Source organism: Accipiter gentilis, chromosome 23 (assembly GCF_929443795.1).
Source record: "Accipiter gentilis chromosome 23, bAccGen1.1, whole genome shotgun sequence".
NCBI classification, from domain to species: Eukaryota; Metazoa; Chordata; class Aves; order Accipitriformes; family Accipitridae; genus Astur; species Astur gentilis.
Window position 1 is genome coordinate 11,100,995 of NC_064902.1, and position 25,514 is coordinate 11,126,508.

Here is a 25,514-nt window from a genome sequence, read left to right on the forward strand (position 1 = left end):
TCTCACGACCAGCTTCAGCCCAAAGAGGCATGGATTTAAAACAAAATCTTTAAATATCCAAAGAAAGTCACCAGTTTTAAATGGTGAGAGACACATACAAAAACAGATTTTGAAATTAAGAAAATAATGATGGTGCCAGCCAGATAGATGAGGAGACTCTCAACAGGCAGCCCTGCATGGCTTCGACTGTCAGCCTGATGGACAAGAGAGGCGTATTTAAGCAGTGAGAACCAGGGGGTATAATTGTTTCTTACACAAGACTGTACACGTGCTTGTACTTTAGAACAAGGAGAAATATGAGATCTCTTGCCCTCTGAATCTTTTTGGTGAACCAGTGTTCATCCCTCCAAACCAAGGAGCCGTTCCCAAGCCAGACAGGCCCTGGGCCTACCTAGGGGCCAGCAGTCGGGGAGCAGAGGTGGGAGGTTTGAGCGAGATGCTCTGTGTGCGCAGCCCTGCCTCGGCAGCCCGTGGCCAGAAAGGCTGGGTCCCTTCTGGAAACAAAGGATGCCTTTTGCTGGGTGCGTTGTACAGCAGAATCGTGGTGGCTTGTGTGGCTTTTAGCTCTCCAACCTTTATTTAAATGAAATGCAGAGTAATTTGTATCTAAGTGGAGTTGTTCTGTCTCATTAGTGTGATTAAATAGATGGCAGAGCGTTACTAAGTTCATTGTCAGAGAGACTGTTGCTTAGTAATTTAAACTGCAATAATCTCACTATTCAGTCTTTTTTCCTTACAACGATGGTGGCTCTGTTGTTACAGGCGCATTCACGGGCTTGCATGCAAAGCCCGACAACTGCGATGACATTTAAAACACGAGGCCACAGGCTCCGAGAAGTCATTCAGGGTAAAGCTGAGTAGGGGGAGCCTCTGGGACTTTCAGCTGTGTATGCCTGAACGAGGTTTTTGGTGGTACAGGAACAGAAACGCAGAACTAACGAGTGAGCTCAAGCGTACGGCCCCATGAGCCTCCTCTGCTTCAAGGACTCGACAGATGCTCTTCCTCTGCCTCCTCAGCGGGGTGAGTGGCAAAAGCCCCGCTGCAGCCAGGCCCCAGTCACATCCAAACTAACGGCACTTGCCACACACGAACAGAGAGATACACCGTTTTCAAGCAGGCACTGAGGCAAAGTTAACCAGAGCCCTACCGATGGCTCCTGCGGCCTGCAGGTCAAGGTGTAACTCCGAACATCGTCAAGGGGCAGGAAGAGGAAACCCAACCCACCCCGCACAGGGCTGGCACCAGGCTGAGGGCAAGCGGGGGACAAGGCAGGGGACAAGGCAGGGCACACGGCAGGGCCAGCTCAGGCGGAGGCATTCGCCTCGCAAAGGTGGAGGCCACGTCCCGCGTTCGCCTCGCAAAGCTGAGGCAGGTCCTGCACGGAGGCTGGGAGCCACGGAGGGGCTGCTTTGCCCCGCGGTCCTGCTTCCCAGACCCGGCCTCTACGAGGCAGGCCGGCCGGCCAACCCCCCCACGCTCCGCGGTTTCCGCGGAAGGGGTGCGCAGCCAGGCCGGGCTGCAGAGCGAGGACGGCGAGGCCCCGAGGAGCCAAGCGCTGCCTGCACTTGCAGCACCCCAACCCCGCGCCCGCCGCCCGCTCCGGCTCCCCTAGCAACTGCGGCGCTGGCGGCCGCCCAATCAGCGTGCGGCGGTACGGGCCAAGCCAATAGGGAGGCGGGCGGGAGGGCGGGGCGTGCTGGGGTGGGGGAGAGCCGGCCCCGCTCCGTGCCGCCATTTTGACGTCTGAGGAACAAAAGAGGTGAAGCCGCCGCCGGCGCCGGCCTGACAGCAGGTAACGGGCGCGTCCCGCCGCTCTTCCGGGCCTGTCGGCCGGCCCGCTCGGCGCCGCGGGCTTGTCGGCGAACCCGCCGCCGGCCCCACCTTCCTCCGGGGCGGTCGGCTCTGAGGGGGTGGCCGGGGGCTGCCGCTGGCGTGTGAGGCGCGGCGGGGCCCTGCCTCTGCAGGCCCCAGCCCCGCCCGCCGCGGGGGGTCGGTGCCTGGCCTGGCGGAGGCGGAGGGTAGGCGGCTTCCTGGCTTCCCGCTGGGGATGCTCGGCGGCAGCCGCAGGCCTGTGGCGGCGGTAGGGGGAGGGGCATTGCCCGGGCCCAACGGGAAGGGAGGGGGGCAATGCCCTGTTTTCCTCCCTCCCCGGTGGGGGAGGGAGCAGGGCTCTGGCCTGGCATCACCCCCGGGGGATGCGGGTTTGGTCCAGGATGTGGGGGACGACGGCAGCATTCACGGAGCATCCCCGTTCGCACACCGAATCGAGCTTCCTGCCGAGCCCTGCCCTCCCCCGCGGGGCTGTGCAGGGCGGCGGTGGGGGGTTACCGGGGCGGGAGGCTTTCGGCAGCGCCGTTCCTGGCTCGGGGCGGCGAGGGCCGCAGTTATGCGGTCTTACGTGGCTGGGTGACCCCGGAGCTGGTTGTTGCCCCTTGCTGTTACTCAGCAGTTCTCGTCTGTCTGAATCATAAGACGTTGGTTTCCGTTTTGCCTGGGTGATGGCTGTGCTGAAGGTTTGACGACTGTTTCATACATTTGGTAATATTACAAAACGAAAAAAGGGTGCTTCGGGATGTGTGCATAATTGGACGTGCTGCTCACGAATACCCTTTTTCTGTGTAAAACGGAAGTGCTGGGTGATGTTACGAGCTGTTCTGAGCATCATAGGTTTATAATACCTTATTAACGTGGCTTGGGGCCCTCAGGCTCTTAAACTTCCGGTTGAGGCTTTGGAAATCGGCATACTGCTTAAGAAAATAAATGTTATCATTGTCGATAGAATAACAGCCTGTTGGTAGTTACACCCTGATACATCCTTGGTTTTAATTCCGCTGTGAAGAGTACACGTGTTTAACCCTGATATCTTTCCTGATACATGCTGGAATTTAATTGCCCTCTAATTCTAGCCTGCCTTTTTATTTTTTTGACACAATGCCTTATGTGTCCCATATATTCAGGTGTTTTAGAAATGAATGCAGCACCCATATGTTTTTTTTTAGACTCGTGAACATCTAAGGGGGCAGTTTGGTGTCAAATACTGTAATTAGAATTTTGCTTTAATATTTAGTTCTGGAACGTTAAAGCTAACATGAGTTTGTTTTAACTTTTCAGTCAGATGGTGTGCTGCTGGTCATTATTCAACACATAACAGTGAAGTGAAAGTAGAACAGTTCAAATTTGCCACTTGAGAATAACAAGGTCAGGGTTATTTTGCCTTTTAAATGTCGAAGAGTTGGCATCTTTGCTCATAACTTTGCTTATATAAGATAAAAGCTATTTGAAACTGTAGAATTGTCTTTAGGTTGAAATTAATTTGCATATTTTCAGGACTTACAGTAACATTAAGGAATGGAAACTGGGTTTATATACACATGCATCTACACATGAATATGTGTATTTTAAAAATGGACTGATTAACTTGTTTACATTTGGCCTGTTTAGCATCTTTCAGCTTGTTGTTATATTTTTTCTTGATTAAAGTATATTACTAAATGAGGAAGAACCCAATGATTTAACTGCCAGAATTCAGAAAAATTTCTTCAAAAAAGAGTAATCTTAAGTGCTCAGAAGTGTCTCCTGGTTAAGGGTTGTGGGAAGGATTTCAGGGAAAGATTACAGCCATTCATATGTACTTGTTTGTAAAAATGTCAGACCTTAAACTTGGCCAGGCAGCTTTTCATAAATTTATATTAATTCATTTAATTGAAAAGCTGTTTTCCTACCATTACTGTCTTTGCTGTTTAGACCTTTCTGAAGTAATAATCTGTTACCTTGTCTGTGTACTGTTGTTGTACAAGTAATGTAAGCTTTATGTTGTTGCTTCTTGAGGAGAGGTAGATCAGAGCCATCAGGACCATGTGGTATGGTAACTTGGGAACGAGTCAGTCATATGAATACTGGGCTTTGTGCTCTCAGAAATTCTTTCCCTACTAGTTGCTTGCAGGGAAGACTTTAGATTTGTCAGGCATGCGGTTTTGAAAAAACGGGATGAGAAAAGATATTAAAGTAGGAAACTCTTTGCTGCCTGTCAGTGGATGGGCTTCCAGCCAGGTCACTGGTATGGTGGTACTTTAGTTGTTCTGTGATAACTGGGGAGCATGAGAGGATATTTTTGGGATGTTTTTTCTTTTAAAGGGTAGGGGAAGGGTGTAAACCTTGAGGCACTAAGGGTGTCTCAGTCTGTCAGCTATGGTGCTGGGGTATGCCCTTCTGGTTTAGGAATAGGTGGAGGCAGAGAAGTGTATGCTGTCATGTTGATGGTGGAAGACCTACTTCACTAGTGACATAAATTCCACAAGGATATTGCATCTACAGGGTTAAATTAAATAGAAGTCACTCTTAAAAAACTTTAATTCTTTAGTGTCTGAATACTTTCAGTGAATTGAATTAGATGAGGTCTGGGGAAATTCTGGAGTAACTGGTATTAAATACTAGTTACTTTTGATGATTCTCATCTGATGGTGTTTAGAGATTGGGAGACAGCCGAGGTGTTTCTCTGGGAGGTCAGGAGTGCTGCTCCCACAGCTGAGTTGGTGCCTGCCCGAGGTCGGAAGCAGTTCCAGGTCCAGAATAGGCAAAACAAGTGTCTCAGTAACGCTTCTGATGCCGTCCTGCCCAGGGGGCTGCATGTTGGGAAAGGCTAGGAGCAAAGGCAAGGTTTTGAAGTGAAGCATGATTTGATGTGGTTTTTAATGCTAAGCCGAGGTGTAGCTTCTTCCTTTTTGATGTAGTTCATTGGTTTTCTTAATGTTTCTGCACCAATGCTTAAACACAGAAGTTGTTTAATGAGTAGGAACGTATTCCAAAAGTTCAGGTACTGCATCAAAAGATTGAAAAGGCAGAAATTGAGTTGCGACTAAAAATTTTTACTTGAATGCACTCTACTGCTCTAGCTGTACCCAGAAGTGTGGGGGTAAGAGCTAAGTACAGTGGGGTTTGAAGCTTAATTAGGCTGACATTTTACATTGATAATAATTCTTGTGTATCTAGTGAGCACGGGGTAGAACCATTATCTGAAAGCCGTCAGGTTTTTACACTGGTGTGTGGAAAAAACTTGCTGCCTCTCATTCAGTTCATCCACTTATCAGTTGTTGAATTTGCTGATGCTTAGCTCGTCCCTGTTGGCAAGAAGCTGCGGTTGGTCTCCAGGCAACGCAGGTCCGGTTGAGCATCTCTGTGCCTTGCTTGAAGAGATGAAAATTTTCCATTGCGGGGAGAGGATTTTTCCTCTCCCTAATTCTTTTATCTGGCTTTCTGTCTTGCCCAAGGTGGTTGATCTTTGAAACAATATAGGGGTAGTTTTCAAATATTATTAAGAGGCTACATTTTAGAGTGTTAAGGTATAACTGCAAATGTGCGTTTCTACAGCTTTTGTTAGAAATACCTTATTAGGTTGTTATTTTTGTGCCTCTCGTAATAACTATTCTGTTTCAAAATAATTCTTTCTTCCCCCCTTTTGCAAAAAGCTGTATGACACAATCTCATGTGCTGTAAGTAGCTAGAAATTTCTCCTGCAAAGTCTGAAATACTGGAAGACATAACATATGCAAAATTGTTTGTTCAGATGAAGGTCCAACATTGGTTGTGTTTAATTGGGTGTTTAGGAGCTTGAAATCATCACTGAAATCTTTTGCAAATTCTTGACTTTTGTAGCACTAAGTCTTTGAAGTCCTGACTCTGTCTCAGGAAGACAGTCTGTGTTAGAATAAGGTAATGATAATCTTTGTAATAGGTACAGAAAGTACTCTTACGCTACTGGTTATCGGATATTTAACCTGCAGTCTTTGATGACCCTGTGTCTGGATTGCTGGCACATATGGAGGATTGTCTGTTGGAGATAGCTGGAACCAGTTAGTTCCCAGTTTTGCATTGTTTTATGGCAAAAAGAAAGGCTTGCTCATAAAATGGTTTTGACCACTGAGAGTCCTGCTTTATGAAGACAAACTGTGTGCACGTGCCATGATGAATGGTTGGGCAAGAGACAGCACAGGCAGTGGCTGGTTTGGAGCTGTGTGTGTGCTCATTAGCCAGTTAATAGCCCAAACAGAACAGGTAAGTACTGAATTCACGCAGTGGCCTTTCAGCTCTACTGCCTCTCTTGGTCCCTGTCTTCTGTCCTGCTGTGTTGACATCCAAACTGAAAAAAAAGATTTGGATGACTTGCTGAAACTGGTTAATGATGCTGTAGGTTGTTGAGATTTATGGTGAACAAGCTCAAGGACAGAAGATGCAATTATTTAGGCTGTTTTTCCTCAGAAAATCACACTTGGAAGCAGCAAGGGTTTGGGGGGTTTGTGCCAGAATCTGTATTAGAATGAACACAGCAAAAATGTTCATTTTATTTTCTTGAAGCACAGAGGGCTTTGAGCATACCCAAATAGCTGTGCAGGGCTGTGATGCAGAAATTTTCTACAGTGCCTGGAACCTTATCAGGAATTGTGGGTGCTGCCTAATTTCATGCTTATTGAAGATGACCTCTTTCTTTTAACATTTGCTCTTTTCCTTTTTCATATCTTTTTCCAGAAGTCATCAGTTGGTGACATCAATTAGATTAATGTAGGTCCTTGTTAGAAAGATGAGAAGTGAAACTGCTGACATGATAAGCATCATCTTGATGTGTCTGAGGTGCTAGCTCTTTCAGAAGGTTGATTCAATTTAACTGAAGATACGAGGTTAAATTGGTATGTGGATGTGCTCATACTGATATTAACTAGCATTGTAACTGGGCATCTGTTCAAACTAACTTAAGGAAAAAATATGGATGTGGCTTAATGGAACCAGTCAGTTTTCTGAAGAGACATCTGTGAATATTAAAGTTGAGGGTATAGCTCAAGATGGGGAGGGAACAAAATGGTTTGGAGAATCATTTCAGAATTCATGGAAATAAGTAGTGCCTCAAGGATGAGGGGTAAACGAAGTAAGTGCTGATTGAGCTGCACTGAGTTGTGTGGTGAGAGTCAGTGCCGGGAGAGGAGGACTGTCTTCCAGTTGTTCTGTTGAAACAAAACCTTTTGTGTATTTAAATGTAAATGCTGAATGGTGATTTCTTGCTTTAAAGTGCAAATAATGATTTAACATCACTATGCATGGTTTGCTTCCAAAAAATAAAATGGTCTTTCATAAGCTTGACAACTTGAATTTTTTTTTTTCTTGAGAGTATGCTGGTTTTTAGAAATACAGGATTGGAACATGAGCACTGTGTTGATGGCGGTGCTATATTGCAGGTTTTTGAAGAGAAAATAGGTTTTTGGCAATCATCCTGTCTGAGTCTTCCCTTTTTGGGTAGTGATGGTTTCTCTTCGAAGGCTATTGTGCAAACCACACTTGCTTGTGCTGTGGAGTCACTGGCTGCTATAAAAATTGCCTGTAAAGCAACAGATGTGTTTAAGGGAATAACACTTACTATAGTTGTGTCCCATTAGCTGGGCTACTAAAACTAGCTAACTAGCTCTTTTGCGTCATTAAATGTGTTTCAGCCTGCGGTAGAGACGAGCAATACAGCCAAGCCCTGCAAAAGCTCCCTGTTACAGATTACTGGAATTGATAAGATTTTTCTTCAAGTGGTTTTGTACTGCTGTTTGAATATGTAAACTGTATGAGATTAAAATGGATTAATTCTTTGACAGTGATTATTACGGAAAGCCTGTAATTGGTCCCAGATGATGTATTATGAGATCACTGAAAGATGAAACATGAAATACATAAATAATTTTTTTAAAAGGCATTTTTTAAGTACTGTGCAGGTGTGCTTGTACAAAAGGTCCTTGTCCCTTTTACTAGAGGAAACTGTGCTTGAAATAAGTTACATTTACCAGAGGAAACATTCACGACTTTCCCCATGGTTTTGTTGCGCCACATCAGTCTGTCTTGTAAGAATCCTCTCCTGTCCTTAGTTGCTTATGTCCAATCTGCTGTAGTTTAGCAAGATGCACAGTGAAATTATTATTTTCTGGGGTTTGGGTTTGAACTTCTATAATTGCTCGGTCATCCTGGAAGGAACTATATGTTCAAGGTCTTAGGACTCAGTTATTTTCATAACTTTTTAGGGAAAGAGCATGTAGAGGGCACTGAATCGTATAAACTCTTCCCTTTAAGAAATAAGTCTGGGTTGTGTTATCTGTTTCGAGATGTATTTTCAGTAGTTTGAAGTGTTTTGAAACATAAATACAATTTTAAAAGATATGTTAATTGCATCTCATGAACTTGAGCTGGTCTGGAGCAAAAACTCCATCTGTCATGATCATCAGAAGTAAAGTCTTGGAACTTACACTTGAAGAATTAGAATTAAAAATGTAGATGGGCATTTCAAGTCTGATGACTACCTCCTCCTGGGCTACTTTTTAAGCATCTTCTACAAAAGGGGACTAAACTTCTTCATTTGAAGTATGTTGATGGTATAGATGAATATACACATGAATGGGATGGATGAAACGTGTAACTGCGTTTTGGGCACCATTCTTCCTGTAATAGTTTATTTATAGATGATCTTTGCTTTGTGCTCCTCTGGAAATTTTTGCTTAAGGAGTTAGACTGGATTGTAGGATTTGGGCATCTAAGCTTAAATTTAACGATCTTGTCCTGTGGACTGCTAGTTCTTAATGGTTTAAAAAGTATTAGGGATTGGGATTTCTGAAGGGAATACAGACAAAGAAAACCTTTATGTAGTTAAGTGAATGTGACCTTCGAACAGGACTTGACCATTGTCCTCTTGAGCAACTTCTCATATATGGCGAATTGGTCACAACTCAAGGGCCAGTCACAAAGATACAATGTTCTTCTATTGAGTGGCTAGAAATACAGTTCCCAGACTGCTAAATTCATGGTAATGAAAAAGGCATAGCCTTGGATTTATTTTAATCTTAATGCTGGAATTTCTGGGGGCTTTGGTGTCTTGAATAACACTTTCATGTGTGTAATCCACACAATTTAGCTCTTGCTGTCATATTTTCAGAAGATTAAAGGCTGAATGCTATTTTGGTTTCTCCACGACAAAGGACAGTATTGTCTTTTTATAGCAACTGGTGTTTTTAGCTGCTGGTGCCAGAACACTGTTTTAAGATGGATCAGTTTCTAAATAGGAAGTTTAAGTAGCTTAGTTTTGGTGGTTCAGGTTTCTTAGGTTCCATGGCATTTTTACTTGGAAAAGAGACCAGTTCTTAAATTACACAATCCCTGGAAAAACTGCATGGGTCAGAATTGCATGCTTTTTTCTGCCTGAATATGCTTAGTAACCTGTAACTTGGCTTTATTTTAGTTCTAGGGAGATAAAATAGCTTTTACTTGAGAAGTAAAACTCTGGCATTTCTCCAGAGCATTGTGTATATAGTTGTTAAACTTATAGATTACAAATGGTTTAGGGAAAGCTGAAAGCTGTTGCTTTTGGGGATCTTGAAATGTTAGTTGTACTAAGTGCATAACCTCCTCACTGAGGTTGCACTGAAATTGCAGCTGAGGGGCTGCTGTGTGTGCTTCTGTTAAGAAAAAGCTAGAAGCTGTTGGAGACCGCCTTGGTTACTTGCCTTGCTTTCCCAGACAACAGGATTGGGGACCTGGGTGTCTCTTGGTAATGCAGAACTGGTTTAAGGAAGATAGGGATAATGGCTGTGCATGAAGAACAGTAATAGAACATGACGCAACTTCAGATTTTGTTGTTTATAGTTTGCTCCCTTAATATGTTATGCCTAATGTTTCATAATTCTTAGTTTCATCTGTTAAAGTTGTATTCAAAAGTCTCTTTGGTATTTGCTACAAGAGGTGGCTCTGCAGCTGTGGTGTTAAATTTACAGGTGTAAATACATGTTGTAACCTGTGTGGCAGTGTTTATTTCTCATAGTAAGTAGTATTGTGTTTGGATTATATTTAAAGGAAGTCAAAACTAGAACTCCATGTTTAGAGGGTAAAAGGAGATGGCATAAACATGTTGCTCGTTTAAAAGAATTTGTTTTGTGCTGAAAGTGCATCTTTCTATACATCTTTCAGCATCTCAGTGCATTGTCTTTCATTTCTATATTATAGACAAAATTCTTAGTGGATAGAAAAGGCCTGATGCTCTTTTTCTTAAAAAAGAATTTCTAAGGGTGCTGGCTTACACTCTTGAGAAGTTCACAGAAGAACAGGATCTTGAATGTAGCACTTGGGAGTCCTTTGCCATTGTAGCTGGTGTTGGACTGTCCTCCCTCTCCTTTCAGTGGAGGGGGAAGAAGATGGGGAGGAGTAGTACCTTTAGGTGTGACATACCTGATCTGAGGTCCTCAGAAGAACCTTGGGCATTTCAGGATGTTCTTCTGCAGTTTTAAACTGCCTAGAGAGTTTTTAATTATTTAATGGTTTTGAAGGTATGTTAAACTGTTAAATGTTTACAAAAATGTTGGAACATTTTTTTTAAAAAAAACTAAATACCATTTCAGCTGTGTTTGGCTTGTCATGTGCCAGTGATAGATGAGCTCTGGCACAGAGCATCACATTTTCTTAAAATCTAATGCCAGTGGATGTTACTGAATTTTATTGTTAAATTCCTCCAATAATCCAGCAGGAAAAATGTATACAACTTGATACAGGGAGTTCCTGTAATTGGTATGGAGGAGGGCAAGGGCTGCTGTTTTAATTTATTGAAATGATGAATACATACTTTCCACCAATAATAAGCATGCATTCTTTCTTGGTGGGAATCTTTTGTTCGCAGTCTAAGGTTAAAATTAGGATTACCTTTCTACCTTGATGGGCCAAGACTGCTGTCCAGTTAGCTCTGTCACATTACCAAAGGGTTTTGCAAACATGTTTTGTAGAAACTTTGTGCATGAATTCATGTATAGTTCTGGGTTTCTAGATTCAGTCTGTTTTGTGTGATTCAGTAAATTAATTCAAGGAATTTTTTTTTCCTTTTTATCTGGAGAAGTTCTTTCATTTTTCCAACTACAATGATGTGGTGCCACAGTTACTAGCCATGTAATAAGGACAGATTAAAAAAAAAAAGGGAGAATATTGCATTATATCAGCACTTTCAACAAGCAGATGGTTTCTTTTATTGGTCTAGCCCAAGCACCCTACATTCAACAAGAATAATCTGCTCTTTTTTGGCTTTCTGTATCTGTAGGTGATCATGATAAATTCATCATGACAGCGCCTGACTCTCATCACCCTCATGATCTACCAGTGAAGGATATAGCAAAAGTATTTCTGCTTGGAAAGGGAATGCACATGTAGTCTCAATATGTAGCTGTGGAGGACTCGGTATTTTACTCTTGGGTTTGCAAGTGTTCCTGCTAAGTATTTGTACAAAACCTCATGCTTACTCATCTCTGAGTACAAGTCATGTGGAGATAACTTAATGATTGTTACATTGATTGATTTGCTGCAGAAGAGCTTAAATAACCCTGACTTGCATAGAAACTTAAAGCTCAGCATACTCTTTTTAAATTTTTTTATTACCATCACAACCACTTGGTTTAAGGTTATACTTAATGAAAAAGAAGGGATTTTTCCACTCTAGTCTTTCTTTTAAAGTAAGCTCAATGGAGTAGTTTTCTGTACCTTTTGAGTCTGGGTATTTCCAGACATGAACCAAATTTGTTAGTGAGTTTTGCAGACACTTACAGCATGTTGTGTCATATTTTGTTCTTGCATTTAGGGTAAACAGAAAATGAGACAACTAAAAAGCAGTATGCTTACCTGGGTGATGTTTTCCCCCTGGCCCCCACTTGATATCATGGCACTATTCCCCCCACAATGTTGAAAAGTATTAAGTCTGCTGTTTTAAAATCGCATTACTTGCTGTTTAGGGGACAGGTTTTTGTTTACAACAAAAAAAAATCTGATAATTGAGAATGTCAATGCACTTTTTTACTGAAGATAAACTTTTTTCTTAAAATTAGTTACCAGAATAAGTGTTTGCTTCCTGTAATCATGCAGGATTTAAGGCTGCTCTTAAGGCTTTTTCCAAAACTATAGGATTCATATGAGCACATTATTATGCAGGCTCTGCATTTGTACTGTAATGAGATAAAAAGTTAGAAACTATAGCTCTTATTGCTTAAACTTAGTTATATTGTTACTATTGAACATACAAAAGGCTTCAAAAGCATCCTAGTGTGGGACTTGGCATTTTATTTACAGGTATAATGCATCCTCAAAGTTAGGAATCTATTAAAACAGTTGTGATAACAGAAAAAGGACCTCTGCATTCATTTAAGAATGAAAACCATCTATTGTATGGGGTTTGCTCCCTAATCTATATGCAGTTCATCTTATAATTCTGTATTTCTGATACTGGTTTAAGGCAGCTGACTGGTCAGTAGAGGATTTGAGTGTCTCCATTCTAGTCTTAAGAACTACTGGAGCAGAACACAAACACATCAGAGTAACTTCAATTCATGAGTCAAGCAGCAACTAAAGTGAATGTTAGAAGCAATTCCTTACCAATGTTAGACTGGGCAAATTGGCTAATAAAATAGTGTTATGTGTAGAGGAATGGCATTGCTTTTCATCAAAATGAATCACAAGTTGTGCAAGAACTATAAGCCTGAGTATGTTTAACCTATCTTAATATTATTAATATTCTGATGTTACATCTTCTGCTTTGTATTTTGTGTTCTTTGATTCAAGGAATGTACCTTGCTATTTGTGAAGTAACAGGTAATGAAATGTGTAGTTTGCTCACATAAGGACTTGTAAAATTCCTGTAACTATTCCAGTTTCATAGGGGTATTGTAGGTTCTTAAAGTGTGTTTATTTTGCTTTAGTCGTGAAGGGTTGTTCTCTTTGAGCATTGTAATGACTTACCAACTCAGACCTGAGATACCTATTGAATTTTATGCATGAAACGTAGTGGGCTCTCAGAGACATACCATATACTTTCCGTGTTGATATCTGCGTCTTCCTATGTCCTTTCTCAGCTGGTATTCATTTCTTCCTGAGCATTCTTTGGGCTGAAGCAGCTTCCTCTTTGGCTTCTCCAATGGGTCACTGATACTGTTTTTTGGTCCTGTTAGCTGGCTGTGCCATTCCTCTGTTTCCTTGGAACCTTGGGAAGGGGCTTATCTTTGTCTGGTTCAGCAGGGTTTATAGCATCCTGCAGCAGCTCGACTTGGCAGGTAGCTACCCCGTCAGCTTCCTCTTTGCACTAGCCAGTGAACTGAGAAAAGGACAGGCAGAAGGCTTTACTGTCTTGCTATTTCTGTCACTGTAAAGCTGATTTATGGCATTTTGGAGCTGCAGATACTGACCACCCAAAGTAAAAAGTTTGCATTTGAGAGAAGCCAGTTTTAACAGATTCATTAGGAGGGCAGCTCTGCATCAGTAATTCTACTATTACAGAGTTTTGGGAAGAGGTGTTATTTTTGAGATTGTTACAAGGGAAGGACCTGCTGCTTAACTGAGAGCTGTGCTCTCCAGAGGATGTGTTTGTTAATGCAATTACATATGGGACTAAGTTGAGAGTCTGTAATGACATGAAATACCTTCCAAAGAATGCTGTCACCTGAGATTAATATTAAAAGGCTGGGAATGTGACTTCATTGCGATATTCTTTCAATGGTCATTGTCACACATGAATGAGAATAAGATGTCTGTACATGTCACTTCAGTTTTACAGATTTGGGTTTTAAACATCTTTTGCTGCTTACTGTAAGAATGATATTGCTCTAGATGAGTTTTTATTTGTTTCCTTCAAGTTATGTCAGTTTTTTCTCTTAAAATGCTTGACATGTGAAGGAATAGTACATCTGCTGCCTTTTTTTTTTCTTTTTTTTCTGATATGTCCTTTGAACAAAAGATCTTAACCAAAGGCACTTAAAAGCATGTAGGAGGAAAAGGGCAGGGTACAGTGAGCCTGTGTTTGGTATCTGGGAAAACTGCCTAAGCCCAGCTGTTCTGTGCTCTTTCTTGCTCAAAGAGCGTTGAAAACAAACTGGGTGTAGGATCAGAGGAAAGGCAGTGAAGAACTGTATTGTGCTTCTGCTGGTCGACATCAGTGCCACTTGAAGCTGTTGGTCTTCAGTTAAAGTTTTTATTTCTAAGGAAGTGGAACCAATTTGACATACTTCTGAGGTTGTTTGTGGAAGTAAGGTATTTACAAATTGAGGCTGTGCAAAGCATTTCTGATGGGTGCTACAACTGTGCTCCAGGTCCTGTTGTTGTTCTGCCTAAATATTGCATAACTGATATTTTTATAATATCAGAGCTATAAAAAACTTGCTTTGTTGTCCGTTGAATGGGAAGTTACACTGTGTGATGTTCTGCCAGATGTTACTTTTTCAGGAAACAGTAAAGTAGCATGAGTAGTCCTGTCCAATTTTGCGTTTGGCAATTCCATTGCCGAGTGAATGTGGTGCACCATGTGCAAGTATTGTCCAGACCACTTGGGTATATGTGAAAGCAAACAAGTTGAGCTGCTACTAATGAACTCCCTGAAGATGTGCTGGGTAAACAAGGTGTTGTGTATGGTCTGTGTTAGAGGTGCTTTCTTGCTAGAGTCATTTCTATAGCATAAACATCTACAAGGCTGAACTCCTGATGCAACCCTGATTGCAGGACTAGGACTAACTAGGTGTTTGAGGTTAAGGGATGTTGCAGCTACTTTCTCAGTTTGAATTGCTGCTGCTGCCTATCAGTGTCTCTACATCGGGCTAATTAGAAAGGCGGCCACAGAATGGTAATGCTATCTTGGAAAGGGTGGCTCTTGTAATGCTGATGTACTGTGGCGCTGTTAAAAGCGGCTGTGCCAGTGTCAAGCTGTCACCACAGGATCTTGTACATACGTAACTGTGTTTCCCGGTAAAAGCTGGCACTCTTCTGGCGTTCCCTGGGAAATTCCAGAAGACTGGAGGCACTGTTGTCTCTAGGAAATCCTGATGAAAACTCTTGAGACTTGTAAAATTACTGGTGCATTATACAAACACAAACTGAAGCTTAAAATTTCCCTAATAGAAATTGGAAGCAGCTCTCAGTCATAGCTTACCCGGGAGCTCATGCGGCTTGCTAAGCGTGCGTTTGGTGGAAGGTGAAGTATCTGCTGGTAAGCCAACTTCCAGTCGAGTCTAACGTGAGGAGGAGTGCGGCCCTGCCTGGGGTGGGTGGTACCCTGGGGAGCTATCGAGCAGGTCTGTGACTCTGAAGCACTAACAGTGCCACCTTCTGACTGCGGCAGCTGCGGAGCTGGGTTGGACGGCCCGGGGTTTGAGGTCAGGCCAGGGTACACGGCTTTCCACGCTCTCTGGGCACCGCAGTGTTGCTCGGCTTGGCCGTAACTACGTAGGTTTTTGGAAATGGCTTGTGTCCGGCATGGAATGGAGAGGCTTCTACCTGTGTGTCTCCCAGTTGTCAAGTTGTTGATGCTGAGGTATATGAGAAACTGTTCTGGGGATGCACTAGCTGCATTATAAAAAAAAAAAAAACAAACTAGGAAATTAAAAGTAGTACAAATAGGGATGGAAAGCTTACTGATTTTGTTCTAATCTTAGAGTATCAGAAGAGAGTATTGTTTCTGGGAAATACTGTTCCAGATTAAATTTTACCTGTTTGTGCAGAGAGGGCCTAAGTTTTGTTTTCCATATTAAATAATTAATTCTAAAAAAAAAAAAAAAGTTGGTAACTTTTTGTCAAATAAGGCTATTGAAAGAAGGTGTGTGTGTGTGTGTGAGAGAAGCTAACTGGTGTGTAGTGAGTAAAACTATTGATCTGTTATCCTCAGGCGCAGGTAAACATTCCAGGAGCTGGGGTTCAATTGATCGATCTGTTGTTTCTTTAAGCAGTTTAGTTGTTTAATTCAATTGATGCCCTTACGTACAGGGCATGCTGCAGGGGTCTGTAGTTCTGTTAGCGCTGCTGCTTTAAGCCTGCAGGTCTCTGCTTTTCCAGTTAATGTAAAGCTGTTAAATATCTAAGGAGGACAAATAAAAATAGACCTGTGACCTAGAACACTTTGTAGTCTCTTTGAATTAAGTGCATTATTGTTCGTGTAATGATCTTCAGACAAAATAAGTACGAGGTTGTTTTTAGCTGCAAAAAGTTAATGATTAAAGCTCGGGTCTAAAATTAGAGCAACTCGACTTAAAAATTTACTGGAAGGTACAGACCAAGACAGTCATGTTTTGTTTTTTCAGCTTTGCTCCTTTAATTGTGTATTGAAGTGGAAGTTGCATGAAACTGGAGGTTGGCCAGAACTGAGTGGTGTGTAGTCACAGGGGTACAGCAGCAGATCCTTTGGATGCAGATGGCACAAAACACTGCGTTCTGCTGTACTTACGCAAAAGTAAGTTCTTGGAAAATGGCTTATTAGCAGTATGTCTTTAAACTGAAAAGGTAGCATCTATGGAATACTTTAAATATCTGACATGTTGTTGTGAATAAATCGGTGAAATAAGTGTTCAGCCTGGACCTCGGCAGGTTACTGTGATCGCTGTCGTTGTCTGGAAGGGAGGAACTGTAAACTTGGTTTTAATTACGAATTTCTCTGGCGGGCCTGGGATGTGTGTTGTTAACCTTCAGCACGGGGGAGGCAGGGATCCTTGCGAACGCTGATGCGTCTGGCTCTGTGAACGGATGCTGGAGGGCGTCAGGCGTAACTTGAAGTAGGACTCGCCAGGAATTGCCATCAACGTTTTTTTAATTTAAACAAAACAAAACACACCAGGAGTTTATCTGCGGCTCGCCCTCCGACCAGCGCCGCCGATGCGCATGCGCGGCCGGGCGGGGCGGGACGAGCGACCCGCGGCGCTGTCCGCCCCGCCCCGCGGAGGCTCCCATTGGTTGTGGCGCGCTGAGGGGCGGGGACACGGCGTGCCTGCCTGGCTGCGCCCCGCGCGGGCCCGCAGTCGGCCGCCTCCGTAAAGCGAGCGGCGTTGCGCTGCGCTCCGCTCCGCTCCCCTCGGCTCGGAGGAGCCTTCGCGGCCGGCTCTGCTAGCGGCACCACCCGGCAGCTGCTCTCAGCCTTGCATACCCAGGCCTCAGCGTGCGGGGAGGCTGACGGCCCGGCGCTCTCTTGTGTTTGTTTTAACAGACTTTTGAATCGGAATAAACACCTTCAGGTCTCGGAGGCTTCTGGCTCTGAACTGCCTTCACTACTGTCGCCTTCTTCTGTCTAATGTGCTACAAGGATGAGCCCAGCATTTGGAGCTATGGAAGTGGAGCACTATTCCAAGGGAGTCCTGCTCGAGCCTTTTGTCCACCAGGTTGGAGGACACTCCTGTGTCCTCCGGTTTAATGACAAGACCATCTGTAAACCCCTTATTCAAAGAGAACACCAGTTCTATGAGACTCTCCCAACAGAAATGCGTAAATTCACTCCGCAATATGAGGGTAAGTTACCAAACCTTAGGATGGGGTTGGGCTTTTTCTTTCTGTAAATACAAGTGTGCTGTGCTCTCTGTTATCTCTGAAATCTCTTCTGTGTGGAAGAGATTTTAGGGTTTTCTTTTCATGTATTTTGATGTTGTCTGAGGCAGGCTGTGGAGATGCAGGGTGGAAATGCTTGCCAAGTTGGTGTTTGGGCTGACTAACAGCATTAGAGTAGAGCAACTCTGCTGATGATAGCCCATATATCTCCCTTAGGCACAGGTAAGTAGCTAACAGCTTGTGAATGTTTTCAGTAATTCTCTGCTGCTTTTTCTGTGGCTTTCTAATCTTTTTTTTTTTTGCCACTTGTTTAATGTTTGTTTACAGGGATTTGGTAAGATTGGTTGACTGTTTTGTGTAAGCTTAGTTGTGGTCTCTCTTGTTTTTGGATTTCTCCTCAGACTCATTTTGATCGCAATAAATACATGTCAGTGAAGTGTCTTGTTGAATATCTGCAGTGTTGTTTCTGCCATTAAGGAAATGAAAATTCATGGCATTTAGGTAGGGAAGGATCAAGTAGCCACGATGAGGCTGAGTCAGATGTTATGTAGGAGTGGAAATTCCAGTTCTCCTAAGAATTGCGCTAGTTAACAGAAACACTTTTCTTTCCCTTCTCTATTCCATCAACTGCTGCCTGGTGATTAATAAATAATATGTCTGAAGCACTTTTTAAAATGGAGTTGCTTTTTAAAGCACATTGATTTTAACAACCATAAGGGGGACGAAGTTTTGCATACTGTTTGTGAAACTGGCAGAAGACTTCAGAGGAGGTGTTTCAAAGTTAATATTTCCTGCACGCTTAAAGAGACTTTTTGACATGTAACTACAAGTTCTGTTGGACTGGAAGAAAATGTGATCTTTGAATGATACTTCTCAAAATGTAATAGAACAATTGTACTAGTGTATATGGCTTTTTGGGGAGTGTGGGGAGGGATTTAGGGGTAAGGGGCCTCACTTGGTCCATCTCTGTTGTTTTTTCCAGGATAAAGCCAAAGGCCATTTGCTAGCTGGCTCCCCCCTTTTTTCCTGTTGTCCTTTCCTTTGTGGCAGCAGGACTGTCAGTCAGAGCTTCTGCGCTCCCTGCCCCAGCTACTGTAGGTCTCGGAGCCGCCTGCCCAGCTCAGAAGTGCCAATCTCTCGCCGAGACCTCTCCCCTCTGGCCTAGTGATGAGCTGCAAGAACTGTGCAGACTGATTGATTTGAGAATAAAGAGAGAGGACTGAAAAATAAAATTAAAACCAATTCAGACAATTGTTATGGTTTCTTCATTAACCACTGAAACTGGCTAATGTAGCACTGAGCGCATCTCTGTCAGAGTGCTCCACTAAGACTCTTAAAATGCAATGTAGTGCTCTAGAGACTCTTGAGGGGAAGATGAGAAAAAAAATTGCTTTCAAGGTTCACCATGTTTCTGTACCACAAACAGATTTGTTTTGTATTGCATTTTTGTTAACTTATTTGACAAGATTGCTGCATAACCAGTATCAATAAAATATATTCCAAAAAGGAGAAGAAAATGTATAATTAAACGTGGTGATTCTAAGTGGAAGCTTTTGGACTAGTTTCTGTTGTAATGTGACATTTTCCTTGTTTTGCTCTATTTGCAAATCTTTCCTTTCCCCTGGGGATCTATTAACCAAATCTTGTTTGGATAAGTGCTTTTTGCTTTGCTGTCATGCAAAACTTAAAGCTTTTGATGTGAGGGGTTTTTTTTTGTGCAGGTCACTTTTCACTACAAGATGTTAACAAATGTTTTACATCTCACTTAGGGTCAGACCAGTCAGGTTTTTTAAATTAATAAAATCTTTTATTAATTGAAATTGTCTCCTGTTATTATTTGATTCTTATTTGACTGCATCAGAGAGAGAAAAGAACCTTTTGTATCATTGTTTTGTCGATATGATGAATTGTCTTTTGTGAGGTGTCATTTTTGTCTAGGTCTTTTGATATTTGTTAGGTTGGCAGATGAGGTTTGGCCTGTGGCAAGATAGAAACTAAGGACCAGGGTAAGAGAAAAAAACCAAAAGTTGCTATATTCTTAGTGTAAAATCATGCGTTCTAAAAGGCTTGCTTGTCGCTTCAGCAATTCATAACTGTCTGTGTCCTTTCTCTCTTCAGGTGTGGTGTCGGTGAGCTTTGAAGAGGATGAAGATGGAAACTTATGTCTAATAGCATATCCATTAAGTGGGGACCATGATAACTTAGAAAACTTAGATAATTCTGACTGTGAACCCAAAAGTAAGCTGTTGCGATGGACTAACAAAAAGGCAATGTTGTTAGAAAATGAGAAAGTGTCTAAGGAATGGGTCCGGCAGCACAGGAAAGAGGAGAAAATGAAAAGGTAAGTTTGATAGGGGGATCTGGAATGCAGAGCATTGAAGCATAAAATTTTTTTGCTGTCAAATTAGGATCTGGTCTCCAGAATTCCAGAGAATTCTACAGAACTCTTAACTTTCATTTTCTTTTCTTCTTGTTTCTTTTGTTTTTCCTGACCTCTTCTGTGTGGACAGGTTCAGTAGTGAAACTAGTATGTCCTCAGCACAGTTGTGTGTTGAGTCTTTTTTTTTTTTTCTTTTTGCTGTGGTCAACTGAAAAAGGTTTACCAAAGTTATTTTTGAAGTTTCTGCAAAAAAAAGAAAAAAAAAAGCCAACAAAACCAACCCACCTGCGAAAGCACAACAGTTGTAAAAAAACCAAAAATTACTTCAGTGTTACAGCGTACTTTTGTGGGAATCCTGCTTTATCCGTGTTAGTGATGTTTTTCCCATTGTTCACCTATGTAAATTGTGCCTACTATAAACTGTAAGCCGTGCTGTATTGTGCTAAAAACAGTGACCTTAGTGAAGGATAAATCTTAAGCCATATCGCTATTTCTTGCATTACTTCCATGGAAGTAATTCATGCAGGTAAAGAATATATAAGTAGAATTAGTATGTATTTTGTAACATATTTGGCTATATGCTAATTTATATTAATACAGAAGTAGCTTTATAAAGGTTGAAATATTACTCATGGGGAACTTGCCCACTTGTACAGAAAGCAAAATAAAGCTTATGCCAGCTCTTAGTGAAGGTGAGCAAAATAGTTTGTAAAGTTAAATCCACTGACAACCCTTTTAAAGTGCTTATTTTTCTATTTGACCTCTAATTTGATGCTTTGTTCTGTTTTCTAGTCACAAATTGGAGGAAGAATTTGAATGGCTGAAGAAATCTGAAGTCTTGTATTATACTGTAGAGAAAAAAGGAAATGTAAGTTCACAGTTTAAACACCATAATCCTTGGAGCATGAAATGTCATCAGCAGCAGTTGCAGCGGATGAAGGAAAATGCAAAACACCGGAATCAATACAGTATCCTTTCTTGAAAATACCTCATAACAATGGAATGAGTAGGGCTCTGCTTTTTATTTCTTGAACATGCCAGATGAAAGTACAGAGCAGGCTTAACTGCAATCCAGAGAGACTCTGAAGCTGTGATTTATTTGGTGACTTTGAAGGGATTGCCAGCCCTTTCCAGAACATGGGCTTTTCCAGCATGTAATAAAGTAGCTAGGCTAGGAAATTCAGATAACTTAATTCAAATCTACGAATTGTGGATTAGTTAGTGGACAGGTTTTACAACATACTGTGTTTGGGATTTTCCACAAAAACAGTTTACTAATGCCAGCTTTCAAAGGAGAAGAGTTCTGTCACTTTTTGTTACTGTTTTGGTATTGGTGATGTTAAAAACTAGTGTCATCTTTCCCTTTTCAGAAACTTCTTAAATGTAGAGGATATTCCAATGCCTGGAGTTGTCTGCTTCTAGTAGTCTCTTTTTAGTGAGCCTTTCTGGTAAAGAAAAGCTGAATATAAACAATCATGTAGAACTGGACCATGAGAAATGCAAAAACAGTGACTAAAGCCATGAAACCTGAAGAATGCTGGTTTTGTTTGCCTACAGTTCCATAGTACATCTCCACCCTGTGCATTCTGTGGAAAAAAAAATCTTGCTGTATGCAGGCTTGGATGCAACCAATACATCCTGCAAAAATATTAGTATCTATATACTTAGTTTACTTAGGTAAACAAATTCCTTGTGTGAGTAGTTTCAGTGAATGGATTACTAGAACATCTCTGACTAATGAACTGTTCAAAATAGAAAGCATTTCATGGTTGGTACCCTCACCATTTCACTGAAGATGATTATTAAATTACTTAAATGGAAGTGTGTGATATCTCTGGAAGGGTATTACTACAGATGTTCTGAAGTGCTTTTAGCTTCTGTGTTTCAGAGGTGGTGTGAAGATGCTTCACTGTTTCTGAATGGTAACTGAAGCACACAAAATCTTCATTTCCCACAAAAAAATGTCTCTTGCTAGGCAGGAAGTACTTCATAATTCCAAGTCAGCTGCCAGATTATATTTCTGTATGACCCTGGCTACTTTTTCTCCACTTAATGTGGAAATTCACCTGTCTTCTCTAGAGATCAGTAAAACTGGAACTAGATACCCACTCTGCTTTATGCCAAATTTATGTAACTGTAATTTTTGATAGGCTACTATATACTGGGCATGTTTTGGGTATGCTTAAAGTTAAGACTGTGCCACTATAAAATCTGTGGTAATGTTTTTAAAACCTGTATTTCTCATTGTGAGGATTGTTCCTTAACTAATCAGAATTCATTTTGCTGGAAAACCTAACATCTCGATACGAAGTACCATGTGTGTTGGACCTTAAGATGGGAACCCGACAGCATGGAGATGATGCGTCAGAAGAGAAGAAGGCTAATCAAATTCGCAAGTGTCAGCAGAGTACATCGGCTGTTATTGGAGTCCGAGTTTGTGGCATGCAGGTGAGAGGAAAACTAATTATGCATAGGGCAAGACTGGCACCCATTTCTGTTGGTGGGGTTTTGGGCTTATGTAGTCATCCCATGTGTTGCTATCCTTGACGTTCTGTGCTTCATTTCCTTCAGTAAGGGGAATGAGGCTTTTGGGTATCGCTTATCAGTTGAAGGTGGCAGCACATGCAGGAGCAGCCTGCAGTGTGCACTCTGCATCAGTGAATGTGTTCTCTGAACACAGAAACAGTCTCCTGCACAATAGTGGCAATTCAAAACTGTGTAGTAGAATTACTGATTTGATTAACATTTCAGGGTAGCGTAGGAAACAACTGAAGGGAGGCTCTGCCAGTACATGCATTTTGAATAAAGCATGCAGCAATTTGCCAGAATATTAAGAACTAATCAGTTCTGTCTTGTAGACTTTGAAAAGCCACAGATCTTTCACTGCTTAAAGTAGACTTGTTGCAAAGTGCAGATGAGAAGTGGCTTGGAAAACGTGATAAGACTCATGGCCAAATAAGGAGATAGAGTTGCATGGACTTTCACCTGAGTTTTTTGTTTACTTGTTTCTGTATTCCTAGAGTGACAAATGGGAAACAACTTGTTTGTATTTGAGGCTTTTCCAAAGCCTCTCTCCTCCCATCCAGTAGATTCCAGGAATGCCAGCAGTGTTTGCTAGGAATTGTTCCACAGCGTGATTATTGGCATGTTTGGTGTTTAGCTCTCTTTAACTTCAGAGAAAAACACAAGGCAGAAACGAAAGTGTGAGAGCTGCATTTCTGACCATAGTGTGCTGGGATTTGAGCGGGGCCTGCTCGTTGTTCACCTTCCAGTATAGACCTCTGCTGCTAAACAAGGAGGAACTTTGGAGGCACCTGCAGTCCTTATTTGACTGAGATGTTTAGGCATTATCAAGCTGTGTCGTGTATAGACTACTCTCCTATAGGAAGGAATCTTCCTGCAGGAGCACCTCTGACTTCTTTAAATACAGAGTATTATGGGGCACACCTTAGGTTTTTATATAGGAGTGTTTGCTGTCACTTAGAGCTCAGCATTCTGGGAATCAACTGGTACACCTGTGAGCAGAGGGAGGTAAAGAGCTGAATGAGTGGCTGTGGTACAAGTTGTAGCTTGAATTTGGAGATCTTGGCCGCAGCTTTCCTAATCTCACTTAAACTCCTCATTCTTACATTCCCGGTGGAAAAGCTCAAATCTAAACTGAAGGAATTTTCCATTTCCTCCATGTCTCTGAGTTTCACAGACATTGCTGGATCTGTTGTTAACAGTTTCTGTAACTGTGCAAGAGCAATTTTAAGAGAGTAGTATGTCATCTTGTAAAAGCTTTCCATAGCATGTCTGTCTGTTTTTTGGTTTGGGGTTTTTTTTCCCCCCTCTTCAAGGCTTTGAGTCAGTATTACCACCAATTTTAACTATTCCTTTTCTTGTCTTGTGCTTGTATATACAGGTCTACCAGGCAGGCACTGGCCAGCTAATGTTCATGAATAAATACCACGGAAGAAAACTCTCAGTCCAAGGATTTAAAGAAGCACTTTACCAGTTCTTTCATAACGGCAAATACCTGCGCAGGGAACTCTTTGAATCTGTTATTAAAAAACTGACTGAACTCAAGTCTGTCCTAGAGAAGCAGGAGTCTTACCGCTTCTATTCAAGCTCCTTGCTGATCATTTATGATGGAAAGGAAAGGCAGGAAGTTGCTGTTGACTCAGACCCAGAGGACTTAGAGGACCTTTCAGAGGAATCGTCAGATGAGTCAGCAGGAGCATATGCCTACAAACCAACTGCTAGTACTGTTGATGTCCGTATGATAGACTTTGCCCACACAACCTGCAAGTACTATGGAGAAGATAGCGTGGTGCATGAGGGCCAAGACACGGGTTATGTTTTTGGACTTCAGAATTTAATAGATATTATTAAAGAAATAAGAGACGAAAGTAGTGAATAAACAGTGTGAATGCACATCAGTAGAAAGCACTATTGTGACTCTTTGTATTCCAAAATTATTGGCCACTTTCTGGTGGTAGGAATCTTTACAGGCTCTGCAGGGATGGTCCCCTCAGAGTCAGACTTGTTCAGAGGGCATTTACTTACATTGGTGCTGGACCTAGCACTGGCAAAACTTGGTATCCTTATTTATTTTAACTTTCTTAAACATTCCATATTTGATTACTCAGATACCTCTGTTATCCCTGTGTGTATACGTTCCAATAAAATTCTTTTTGTTCATTGTAAGCCATGCTTCTGTTGTTGCTGGTGACTGAGGAAGAGATGAAGCTCAGATCTTTCTGGTGGTGTAATGCAAAAGCAGTGTATAAACACGCAAGGCTTACCTGCCTTGTGAAACCGCGTGTGGAATAGCACATCTGTCTGGGCCTCCTGTTAAGAGCAATGAGCAAGTCCAACAGTCACCAAGCTGGCCAGGGGCTGGAGCAACAGGGCCTGCATAGATGGGGGAAAAGATGGCTCAGAGGGACCAAATGTCAGAAGGTTGGATGGGAGACCTCCAGAGGTCCCTTCCAGCCAGAATGACATGACTCTAAGTGAAGACTTGTCTCTTAAAATCTCTAACAACCTAACAACCTATCTCCTGTTTCAGGATCTTGTAAATTAGATCTCATGCTGTGTAACCCGTTTCTAGAGAGCTATTGACGTTTTTTAATCTAAGCTGAGCCAAAACATGCGTAAAACTCCTACAGGATTAGCCGCAATGGCAGCGACTAGGGGAGAGCTTCAGAGCCTGAAAGGTATCCTAAGCAGCTTAAAATCTTACTTGGGACAAATAGACAGGAGAGAAGTGTCAGAAAGTGAGAGGACAGTAAATAACTGAAGGATTTATCTAACCATTTTTAGATAAATGAGTTCTGCCCTTGCGAAGCTTGGAAGTCATTGTGATAGTGCAGAAGAAAACTGGGTGTGGAAGTGCTGAGGTAAGCGTGGGGATGTTGCCTGGGATAAAGCAGCAAGCTTATGTAGAAATTGTTTGGGAAGGCGGGTGATGACAGGATCGCCTCCCTGGCCCATCCTTTGCCTTCCCACAGGTGTGCCTAGGAGGTTAGAGGTGGGATGTGACAGGAAGGCTGCAGATCTGCTGGTGGAAGGTCACCCTCTTCAATCGGCTATAGCCCTGCAGCTTTGGTTTCATATACCCTGGCTGTTGCTATCAAGTTCTCCTGATCAAAGTCTCTCTGATGGCCGTCCTGTGCTCTTTTGTACTTTTTGAAGAGGTTTTTTACCTTTGCTCTTACAACATTAGTTTGTGGTTGCTTTTTTTTGTTTGTTCCATAGTGTTCAGGCACAAACTGATGTCAGTATTAAACAGGTATTTTTACATCTTGCAGTCACTTTGCT

The 25,514-nt window shown here is 42.2% G+C and overlaps 1 protein-coding gene across 4 annotated transcripts; it reads left to right on the plus strand.

Moving 5' to 3' along the window:
• The first annotated feature begins 1,701 nt into the window (after nt 1-1,701).
• IP6K2 (inositol hexakisphosphate kinase 2) lies at nt 1,702-24,398 on the plus strand. 4 transcript variants are annotated; one of them, XM_049826448.1, is made up of 7 exons: nt 1,711-1,793; nt 16,099-16,247; nt 16,995-17,293; nt 19,448-19,670; nt 20,502-20,677; nt 21,982-22,157; nt 23,614-24,398. In XM_049826448.1, the coding sequence occupies exons 3-7, from the start codon at nt 17,092-17,094 to the stop codon at nt 24,109-24,111; spliced, it is 1,275 nt and encodes a 424-aa protein (XP_049682405.1). In that variant the 5' UTR covers nt 1,711-1,793; nt 16,099-16,247; nt 16,995-17,091; the 3' UTR covers nt 24,112-24,398. The 4 variants fall into 4 exon arrangements, with proteins under 4 accessions (XP_049682406.1, XP_049682405.1, XP_049682409.1 ...); XM_049826449.1 differs by lacking the exon at nt 16,099-16,247 and having other exon boundaries at nt 1,702-1,793; XM_049826452.1 differs by lacking the exons at nt 16,099-16,247; nt 16,995-17,293 and having other exon boundaries at nt 1,743-1,793.
• The last annotated feature ends 1,116 nt before the right edge of the window (nt 24,399-25,514 follow it).

Excerpts from the sequence above, each read along its gene's own strand:
- IP6K2 (XM_049826449.1), top strand. The coding sequence starts at position 17,092 with ATGAGCCCAGCATTTGGAGCTATGGAAGTGGAGCACTATTCCAAGGGA. Across the intron at positions 17,294-19,447 it reads ATTCACTCCGCAATATGAGG|GTGTGGTGTCGGTGAGCTTT; the intron begins GTAAGTTACCAA and ends TTCTCTCTTCAG. Across the intron at positions 22,158-23,613 it reads TCCGAGTTTGTGGCATGCAG|GTCTACCAGGCAGGCACTGG; the intron begins GTGAGAGGAAAA and ends TTGTATATACAG.